Source organism: Eublepharis macularius, chromosome 17, assembly GCF_028583425.1.
Source record: "Eublepharis macularius isolate TG4126 chromosome 17, MPM_Emac_v1.0, whole genome shotgun sequence".
NCBI lineage: Eukaryota > Metazoa > Chordata > Lepidosauria > Squamata > Eublepharidae > Eublepharis > Eublepharis macularius.
The window spans coordinates 12,516,662-12,527,514 of NC_072806.1; the positions used below are offsets into that span (position 1 = coordinate 12,516,662).

Sequence of the window (10,853 nt, forward strand, 5' to 3'; positions counted from 1 at the left end):
CTACAGACAGACTAACATGGCTACCCATCTCAATCTGTATACTGGACACTCTCTAGATTTTGATTATCCTGATCTGAGACAATCCTTTGAAAGAAAGCAACTCAAATTCCATTTCAGACAAAGTAACGGGGCACAGATGTTTCCAGCTGATGGCAGTTTCATTTTAGAACCTTTGTATGAAGTCCACTATGTGTTTCATTGCATGTTCTGCCTCTTTGTACTGAAAGAACATCAAATCATTATTGAACAGAATTCCATGGAATCCTTTCTTTAGGTGAAGCCAAGTCACCGGCACACCGTTATCCTCTAGCCGTTTCTTGTACAATAGTCCGTCATCTCGAAGTACGTCATACTCACAGGTCAAAAGGAAAGTCTCAGGGAGCTGTTGTACAATGTGGTCTTCAGCTAAAAGTGGACAAAATGTTGGCTGAAAACATATTTCAGTTAATTTGTAAAGCTTTTCTGAAAATGGAGCAGGAACTATTGGCACATAGCCTCTCTTCTTAAATTCTTCTGGAATGTGATCAGCACTAATCCATTTTCTGTATTTCACTGACACATCATCAGGAACGTGGGCGTTCTTCATCACTCCCTTGAAATCTACCATTTCTTCCGTCAAGAACCTTAGAGCAAGTTTGATAGCTCGTTCTTTAAACAAGATGGGAGCAAAATAGTTTTGTTGATATGAAGGCAATGTAACATCTACTGCTTGGAGGAATGGATAAAACAGCAACTGTGCTTGGATTTTTGGGATATCTTTCCTAGATAACAGATTTTGACAAACAGAAGAAGCAAATGTTGCTCCACCACTATCCCCTGCAAGGATAATGCGGTTGGGGTCCACTCCATAATTCCTTGCTTCTTTTAGAAGATATTCTACAGCTGACAAGCAATCTTCATGTTGTGCGGGATGTGCATGCTCTGGACCTAAACGAAACCTGAAAGATCAACAACAGAACTGACATCATATGAAATGATAAATGATAACATAACATAACATAACATAACATAACATAACATAACATATAACATAACATAACATTTGATTTATATACTGCCCTTCAGGACAACTTAATGCCCACTTAATGCATTGAAATAACCACCCTGCCTTCCCTGAATTTCCATTGCTACTTTAATTTTTTTTTTTTAATTCAAGAGGTGACAGACTTTCCTGCTACTTCAGATGGAATTTTCCTAGAATTTCTTGAAGATGCTTAGAAGAGCAAAGGTATCTCCTCCTTCTACCTAAGAAAGGAGCAACTCCTTACATTATATTAATAACTAAGCAGCCCGGATCTGAGGATGCTAAAATTCAGAGACTTGTGCCAGAAACAGACAAGACAGATTTTCCTGCATGCCTGAAAAAAACCCCAAGTTTACAGAAAAAACATAAAATCTAAAAAAATACATTGTTAAAAAGGACAACTGTAGGATTAAGAATCAGATGACCATAGTGGTTGTTGCTAGGTAACCATAACAGTTTAGTATTCCAGGTTTGGATTTTGCTAGTAAAAGGCAGGGAGAGGGGGCAGGGCCTCTTCCAGGGCTGTTTCGGTTCCAGGTTTATAGAAAAATCTGAATTAAAAAGAAATTGGGGCCGGACTTATTTTGTGCCAGTAGATGCTGGTACAGCATACAGACACCTCTTTTGGTCAGTGGGCCATGTTCCTGGGGACAGGTCCCACTGATTAGGGTTGATGCCATGTGGTTTCCCTGCACGCACTCGCCAACCTCAACTTAGATGCCAACTCCTTTGCTCTCTGCACTTTACTTACTTTGCAACATGAAAGGAGGCATAAAAGTGATGGCCAGCCCAGCCAACCAAAGCTGGCACTGGTGGCTGAATACCGATCCAAGTTAGGGTTGCCAGGTCCAGGTTTGGAAATTCCTGGAGATTTTGGGGGTGGAGCCTGGAGAGGGTGGGGTTTGGGGAGGGGAGGGGCCTCAGAAAGGTATAATGCCATACAGTCCACCCTCCAAAGTGGCCATTTTCTCCAAGGGAACTGATCTCTGTCACCTGGAGATCAATTGTAATTCCAGGAGATCTCCAGCCACCAACTGGAGGCTGGCAACCCTAATCCAAGTGGATCTTCTACTGGTGTCCTGCAGTGCCTTTACTGCCCCACCCAAAGATAGGTGGTAGCAGCAACTTGAGGCAAAGATTCTTCAGCTGGGGTATTTCCCTGGGCAGGTTCTGATATCAGCCTTGCAAAAAGTATGGAGCGACACCCACCTTGCTAGTACAAAACAATCCCACTTACCCGACATTCACAACCATCGTCCCACTTCTTAGGGCTAATCTACGGCATACAGCTGCATAAGCTCCTGGAAAGTTAAAAAAAAATCCTTCAGTACAGAAATTCTTTATAACACTCATTCATTTCTATACTGTTTTCTTGAGAGAATAAAACACAGAAAGATCTTCGTAACTTGTAAGTAAAGAAAACTGATTTATTTACTTGGATTATTTCTCCACAGAACCGGCCTGAGCCGGTTCCTAAACTCGGATGGGAGAGGAAATGTGGATGGAGACTGAGGGAGGTTGAATGGAGATGGAGAGAGCTTGAATGAAGATTTAGGTCTGCTCCTGCTGTGCTCCCGAGGGTGTGTTCTAGCCATTTCCCCGTTCACTCTAGCTGCTACTTTATGTGTTAGAGCAGTGATCTCCAACATGGTACTTGTGGGTTTCATGGCTGATGTGTTTCATGGTGCCTGCTTCCTTCTTTTCCAAAGCAAAGAGGCAATCTTAGGTTTCTTCACCTGCCCCTGGGTTGCCTCCGGGAGGCATGACCTTTATGCCTCCAAAGAACCACCCATTTGGAAATTGCTGCGTCAACCATAGGAAAACGCTTAGTTTGGAACCTCCCAACATTTTTACGATTTGATTCCATGCATCCATTTTGTTGTGTTGCCTATTACCTGTTCTCAAAATCCCCAGATCAAGAAGTTTGGTGATCCTATTAGAATATCGAGCACAATGATGTCATTGACTCCAATAAAGCCTTGAACATTTTTTTAACAATACCCCATTTCCCCACAAATATGTAATGAAAAATATTAAATGTCTTACTAATGGTCCCGATCATGGCAACACCTCCATGGATGTAGATCACGCATCTTCTTGGTTCGGTGTAGGGATGTTTTGGCTCATATATCCTCACAGGCACATTACCAAAGTGTTCGTCCCTGATGTGGAGATTCTGGTCAGTTTGTAGCACACCTAACATTAGTGATAGTCTTACAAATTTGATTTGGCTGCATATCCCTAATGTCTCCAAAATAGATCCCTGTTTCACAGAGAGAGTGGGAGAAATAGCAGAAGTTAGCACAACAATAATCACAGTTAATTTTACAGAGGACATTTATATACTTTTTTTGTTTACAATTATTTAGAATAGAACATAGTTTCAGAGGGATAGTCATGTCGGTCTGTAGTAGAACTGGAAAAACCACGGGCGGCCCTGGAACAATTGTTGCGAAGAAACCACACAATACCAGGACACCACTATAACGAATGTCAATATATTCCTGTCCACATGTAAAAGTGCAAAGTGCAAAGTGCGATGTGTTCAAGTATACAATACAGAAATACACAGTATAATCATACACAGCACATATGTTATTCAAACAAGTCTTTACAGTCCGTATAGTTCCTTGCTTTCATTTAAAGTGCAACATGCAAAAATTTTTATATGGAAGCCCATGGAGAGAATCGTGGAAGATGTTATAACATTCCCAGTCCCAAAATTCAAGATTTGTCCAACAACGCCGACGGGGATGTGCAGGCAATTGTCATTAACCCGTTTCGTGAGAGAACTCACTTCATCTTGGGCATACAAAAATTCAGACTGGATACACTGTAAGTGTAAAATAAAATGAATTACACAGCCAAAATAAATCACAATTAGCAATATATACACAATACAATAACTTTTTACTTACAGAAAATTGCAAGAACCAAACTCATTCTCTGGGGGCTTAAGAAGAAGGTGGTGTTAACGGACTCATGATTGAATAAACAGCAACTGTGTATATAACTCAATTTGGGGCCGAATCAATCAATGTACTAACTAGAGCCAGCTGGAGGGTACTGAGTCATGAAACAACTTGCAGCCCAAGTTGCCAATTTTCATAGAAAGCAAGAGTACACGATCTCCATATTGAGTCCATACGGTGTCAAAGTATTAAGTTGAAAAATCCACTTGGATTCCAACCGCATAAGTAATTGCCCCAGTACATCTGATATCATGATAGATAGTTTTGAGAAGGTGGTGCTAAGGGATATATCCAAATTGGAATCTGGCAGAATTTACAAGCGTTACAATCTTTCTAGGTCTGAATGGGAGGCGTTGCAGACGCTTAGAAATGATAAAGATATAGTAATTAAAACTGCGGACAAAGGGGGAGGTATTGTCATACAGGACACAAAGGATTACGTCCAAGAATGAATTAGGCAATTGGACACGGGGTCTGAATATAGGCGGGTGTCTCACAACCCGACACCGCATATTCAACGCCTCATTAAGATCGTCCTGGATGAGGGGTTAGTGGACAATGAGATAGACATGAAAACTAGGGATGCACTCATTAACCCAAGTCCTAGAACACCTGTCTTCTACACATTGCCTAAAATTCACAAGCCAGGGCATCCTCCCCCTGGATGTCCAATTGTTTCCGGATCCAATTCGGTTCTGGAACCATTGTCACGTTATTTGGATTATTTTCTGCAGCCTCTGGTTACCAGCACGCCAGCTTATCTTAAAGACACCATGTCTTTAATTTCTTTGATCGAATCCCTAGATATCCCTCCCTCAGTGTACCTTATGTCCCTTGACGTAAAGTCCCTATATACTTCCATTCCTCACGAGGAGGCGAGGAACGTGATACAGGATGCCCTTCTCTCACGAGATGTGCAAAAGCCGTCCACTCACTTTCTTCTTAACTTGTTGGACATTATATTGGAAAAGAACTTCTTTAAGTTCAATGATGTGTTCTACTTTCAGTTGCAGGGGGTAGCCATGGGGTGTGCGGCTGCCCCCAGCATTGCAAACATTTTTATGTCCGCCTTGGAAACCAATAGGGTATTTAATGAGCACAACAACCCTTTCAAGGATCAGATCCTTTGTTACAGGCGGTACATAGATGACGTCATTATTGTCCTAAGACAAGAAGGGTGTGCTGAGGAATTGGGCAATTGGTTCAATTCTTGGCATCCGGCAATTCAGTTCACGTGGACCGGTAGTACTGATAGTATAGACTATCTAGACGTGACCATCTACAGAGAAAAAAACAACAGATTGGCGGTGCGTCCCTTTAAGAAACACACGGACCGCTGTTCCTATCTTCACTACCGGTCCTTTCATCCACGAAATTTGCGGGATAACATTCCCTTGGGCCAATTCCTGAGGATAAAGCGCAACTCTACTAACCCATATTTTTACAAGATTGGACGCAGGGAGCTGGGGGAGAACTTTGCAGCGAGGGGCTACCCCAGACAGGTTATTGAGAGGGCGAGTGCACGTTCAGATGTATTGGAGAGGGATAGTCTGTTGACCCCCAGAGTGAGGAGTTTGGATGACAGGATCAAATGGGGACTGGACTATACTCCTTTAGCCCCCAGAATCACCTCCATTATAAGGCAGCATTGGCATCTTTTATCTGACGTTCGTGGTTGTGCCTCGGGACTGGCGGTTGGTTTCAGACGGACCAGGTCCATTCGGGACATCGTGATCAGGTCCGAATATTCTGCAACCTCTCCGTGCACTACTATGCCCAAAGGCCATCATGCTTGTGGCAATTGCAATGTGTGTGGGCATATGGTGGGACTGGACCGGATAATAACGACCCGTTCCGTTCCCAGCAACAAATTCACAAATTGCAAATCAACGAATGTAGTTTACATTATCCAAAGCCAGTGTCCCTTGCTCTGTATAGGTAGTACCACCCGCCCCCTTAGGATAAGAATTCAGGAGCATCTATCGAGGATTAGGAATGGAGTGATAGAAGCACCCCGGTTGGACATTTTCAACAGTGTAATCACCTATACCATGATTTTAGGGTTTCAGTCATTGAACATTTGGATTGCCCTCATACAGGGGATACAGGTAAATTACTTATGCGGTTGGAATCCAAGTGGATTTTTCAACTTAATACTTTGACACCGTATGGACTCAATATGGAGATCGTGTACTCTTGCTTTCTATGAAAATTGGCAACTTGGGCTGCAAGTTGTTTCATGACTCAGTACCCTCCAGCTGGCTCTAGTTAGTACATTGATTGATTCGGCCCCAAATTGAGTTATATACACAGTTGCTGTTTATTCAATCATGAGTCCGTTAACACCACCTTCTTCTTAAGCCCCCAGAGAATGAGTTTGGTTCTTGCAATTTTCTGTAAGTAAAAAGTTATTGTATTGTGTATATATTGCTAATTGTGATTTATTTTGGCTGTGTAATTCATTTTATTTTACACTTACAGTGTATCCAGTCTGAATTTTTGTATGCCCAAGATGAAGTGAGTTCTCTCACGAAACGGGTTAATGACAATTGCCTGCACATCCCCGTCGGCGTTGTTGGACAAATCTTGAATTTTGGGACTGGGAATGTTATAACATCTTCCACGATTCTCTCCATGGGCTTCCATATAAAAATTTTTGCATGTTGCACTTTAAATGAAAGCAAGGAACTATACGGACTGTAAAGACTTGTTTGAATAACATATGTGCTGTATATGATTATACTGTGTATTTCTGTATTGTATACTTGAACACATCGCACTTTGCATTTTGCACTTTTACATGTGGACATGGTCTGTAGTAGAACAGCAAGATTCGGCTCCGCTATCATCGTACTTTTAGAATGAGAGCCTCTCTGGGCCACCGTGAGGTCAGTCATGTTAACAGCACTCTGCTATCCCTCGCAGTTTGTCACTTGTGCAAGAACTGCTTGTGCAACAAGATCTTAACTGGGTTATGTGGTAAATGAGCACTTAGGTGTTGTCGCTGCTTATGCACTTGCACTGCCCAATGAACTAAGGATGTCAAAGAGACTGGTTGGGTCACACTTAGGATGAATTATACTGCTGGTTAGAATATGCATTTTTAAATTTATCCTCTTCCCTAAAAAAGAGTTCTGCTGCTTTTTCCTTTAATTTTCAGTGCAGACATTGTGTGCCAACTAAAAAAAATCCTGAGATGTCACAATATATTTGATCCTCAGCATGACCCCATCTATGGATACTTAAATCGAGAGACTGAGGGCATGGGAAAACAAGAAAGATCTTTCTACAAACCTGAGAAAAGCTCTAGGTTTGCAGAAAAAATTGAACTCTCTCTCTCCCTCCCTCCCTACATACCTACATACAAGTCTGTTGGTCTGTCTGTCTTGGTATTGATATGGATACAGACATGGACACAGATACAAACCCAGAAGGGTGTTGCCCTTCTGCATGGGATAATTTCACCAGTTCACTTCCCATACTATAGCGAGGTGTGTATATGTGATCATTTGCACCTGATTTGCTGCCATGAGTAATCACTCGGGCTACTATGCAGCTTTCCTGGAAGCACTTATACTACAATTGTTGTTTTTTTAAAATCCTTTTTCAGTCTGCTGTTCCCCCGTGCACGCTCTATCCCATCTTTAGCATTCCACCCTCTTTTGCCCCCCTCCCACCCTATTCCAGCCCACTTGATTGTGATTGGCCACTGTTGTCTATCCAGCCACTCCCTCAGCCTCCTTCCCATTGCTCCCCCTCTCCTCTTTCCTCTCCATTTTCCTTTACACTAGTTTTTAATTTTTGTTTAAATCCAGCGTTGGATCTATGCACCACATAGATGGTGACCAAAGTGCCAGCACTCATCAAACATGACGTATTTTGACACAGTGCAGACTAAAAAGAATGACCAAACATGAGAGGTGCAAAAGGGTTTGGTGACTACTGCATCCAGATGAAAAAGATTATACATGTTTATCTGACAGATCAATATTTTGATCTGAGAAAATTGAACGGCATTTTTCCCTTCTTAAACTACAGGGAAGTAGTGTGATATGGTGACTGCAGTTTTAGGTTTGGACTTAGCAATGCAGAAGTTTCCACGACATGCTGAATTTGGGTCAGGAGCAGACTGGACTGTAGTGCAAGCCAGAACTGCCACTCAGCTCAGGGGGCATTCGCTCACCCACTGCTTCACACCCACCCACCCACCCACCCACCCACACCCACCCACACCCACCCACACCCACACACCCACACCCACACCCACACCCACACCCACACCCACACCCACACACACACACACACACACCCTGCTGCAAACTGGAAGCAGCACAGAGGGAGGCAGCTTTTAGGCTGACTCCAACTACCATTGGTAGACTACCAAGGAGTCTACCAAGGAGTCTTAGCCCTGTGTTGCCAGAGCATTGGGTTAGGCTCTGCTTACTCCTGGCCACCAGTGGTGCCGTAAGTCAGTGACCCTTCGGGAAATTTCCCTGAAAATTAAATGGCAAATCCATCCCTCTTTTGGACTTTGCTTTCTCCGTATCAATAGCTGTGGTGCTTGTAAAAAAAAAAAAGCAGGTTTTAAAAGAGGAGGTCTATCCCTACTTTTTCCAGTCTAATCCCAACATTGATATCTATAGATTATGACATCTATAATAAAATGAAACTTCCTGTTCTCTCTTTCAATATTTGCCAGCACTAGGAAATCTTGGAAATGGAACTCCCATAAAATCTGATACACTTACCAATAAAAAAACTGCATCCATATAGAAGACAGCGAAAGCATATTTGCAGTATTCCAAGAGTCCCACAGGGATACCCGCTCTTCGGAAAGAAAGATAAAACCAGCAGAGGAAGCTGAGAGCCAGAGAGATCACGAGGACAAAAGACAAATTCATTTCCTTCCCAGAGAGGTGCCATGGAGTGACGGATAGTTTTTAAAGATTGTATGTAGTTAAAGGTCTTGCTGTTTAAATACACTATGATTTCACAGCACTCAAGTTGTGTAGGAGGATGTGGTTTAATGATGCCATCATAGAGAATTATCATCTACATAAATGATATGCTTTGACATAGCAGAAAGCATCTTGATCTGGGACTGTGCCATTTGTTTACCAAGGGCTTTGGAAAGTAGTTTTTAAAGGATTGCACAGTTCTCTTAACTCTGTCCCTCTCCTAAACTGAGAAGATTATTTTCTCTCATCTTCCTCTGCTAGTTTTTTGTGCTCATCAGTTGATCATTTCCAGAGGTTCTTTCCCAGATCAGCTGCCTGATATCCCATAACTAGAAACAATGAACTGACTCTAGAAACTTTCTCATGCAAAGGATGTATTTTACCTTGGAGTCATGTCCTCATAACCTCAAAGGTTAGCATGTGATATCATAGTGTTATTTAGGGGAAAGGGTATAATGTGGTGGTCAGCATTCTGCAATAGGATCTTGGAGGACCAGGTTTAAATTGAATGGCTGCAGAGGCAGGGAGAGCTGCAGGTGGGCGGCAAATACCTTGTCGCACCCCTGAGCCCTGCAGTACACCATTCAGCCCCAATTTGGGTGGATGCGGCAGCAAGAGAGCTGCAGGAGGGGTGGCAAGCAACCTGGAATGCTCCTGCTCCTGGAAGCCACCCATTTGGGCCAAGCTGAGGCCAAATCATGTGGCTGCAGAGGTAAGGGGCAAGGTTGCCAGTCCGCCTCCCTGGGGCAGCTCCTGCCTTTCCCAGAAGTGATGTCATCGCACAGGGTGCATGCTAGAGGGAACACAGGAATGTGAGAACCAGTTACTCCTCCTCCTGCTGGGAGGATAGCAGGACCAGGCAATCCTAGGAGAAGAGCTGTTGGGGGGGGGGGGTCAGCAACCACCCAATTGGGTGACTGCAGAGTCAAGGAGCGCTGCCAGGTAAGCGTGAGGGGAGAGGGGAGACATAGCTGCCTCCTCGACAAGCCCTCTTGCCGAGAACTCTCCTCTTACCCCCTCTGGGGGCATGCAAACATGCCTGCGCTGGAATAAGAGGTGAGTCATCAGCAACAGGTTTGCCTTTTATATGTATAGATGCCCCTAGCTAAACCTCTTCCTAATAAATACTTCTGTGGGTGACAGAGGATTTACTGCTGATTCCCTTCCCAACTAAGGTGATTTGGGACTATAGGTAAGAACACATTAGGGATGGCACTGAAATTCCCAAGTTTTTGGTGTCTCATAATGCTGGCCAGAACAAAGGTGAACATTACAGCCTTGAGTTTGTCTCTAGCTGGGATGTGGAATCCAAACTAGGGAGTAATCCTCTCCTTCCCTCCTCCTCTGTCTCCTTTCATCCACACTGACCTTGCGGACGGTTCTACCACTGGAAAAATTTCTTAACTGTTAACAGAGTTCCAGTGCTGTGCCAATTCAGAGTACTGAAGGTCCTAGATAGTTTGGGACTATGGCTCCCAATGATTCCTCCACAAATACCGGGAGATTTGGGGGGCAGTGGTTGAGGATGACAGAGTTTGGGGAGGATGTGATGTCACTTCTGGGTGACCCTCCATGGTGCCTCCCCTAGTCTCTATGGCATTTACTCTAGAGACTAGGGGAATTTCCTTAGAGTATCATGATGCAGAGGCCATTTTTTTTTCTGCTCCTCCATTCCTTCGCCAAAAAACAAATAGAGGGCTCTCCCCGGGACTCAAAGTCCCAAACAAAGAAGAAAGGAACAGGGAGTTTAAATTGCATCAGAGTGGAGGAACCGCCCACGGCATCAGACCAACCTGAGTATACCGATATGGTGGCGTGAGACTTTTTGAAGCATTTGCTGTAAGTAATTGTTTGGGAGCGTCTTTATGAATTGCCTGCAAGGGATATTGTGGACTGGTT

The 10,853-nt window shown here is 43.5% G+C and overlaps 1 protein-coding gene across 1 annotated transcript; it reads right to left on the reverse strand.

The window, feature by feature from the left end:
* LOC129344717 (arylacetamide deacetylase-like 3) lies at positions 1–8,881 on the reverse strand. Its single transcript, XM_055001566.1, has 4 exons — positions 8,745–8,881; positions 3,071–3,287; positions 2,262–2,325; positions 1–938 (listed from the first exon to the last, which is right to left on the reverse strand). The coding sequence occupies exons 1-4, from the start codon at positions 8,763–8,765 to the stop codon at positions 164–166; spliced, it is 1,077 nt and encodes a 358-aa protein (XP_054857541.1). The 5' UTR covers positions 8,766–8,881; the 3' UTR covers positions 1–163.
* Positions 8,882–10,853: the final 1,972 nt, after the last annotated feature.

Bases quoted from the DNA above. Each gene is read 5' to 3' on its own strand.
- LOC129344717 (XM_055001566.1), bottom strand. From the start codon at position 8,765: ATGGATGCAGTTTTTTTATTG. The intron at 3,288-8,744 runs GTAAGTGTATCA...TCTGTGAAACAG, and splicing joins TGGATGCAGTTTTTTTATTG to GGATCTATTTTGGAGACATT. The intron at 939-2,261 runs GTAAGTGGGATT...TTGATCTTTCAG, and splicing joins ACGATGGTTGTGAATGTCGG to GTTTCGTTTAGGTCCAGAGC.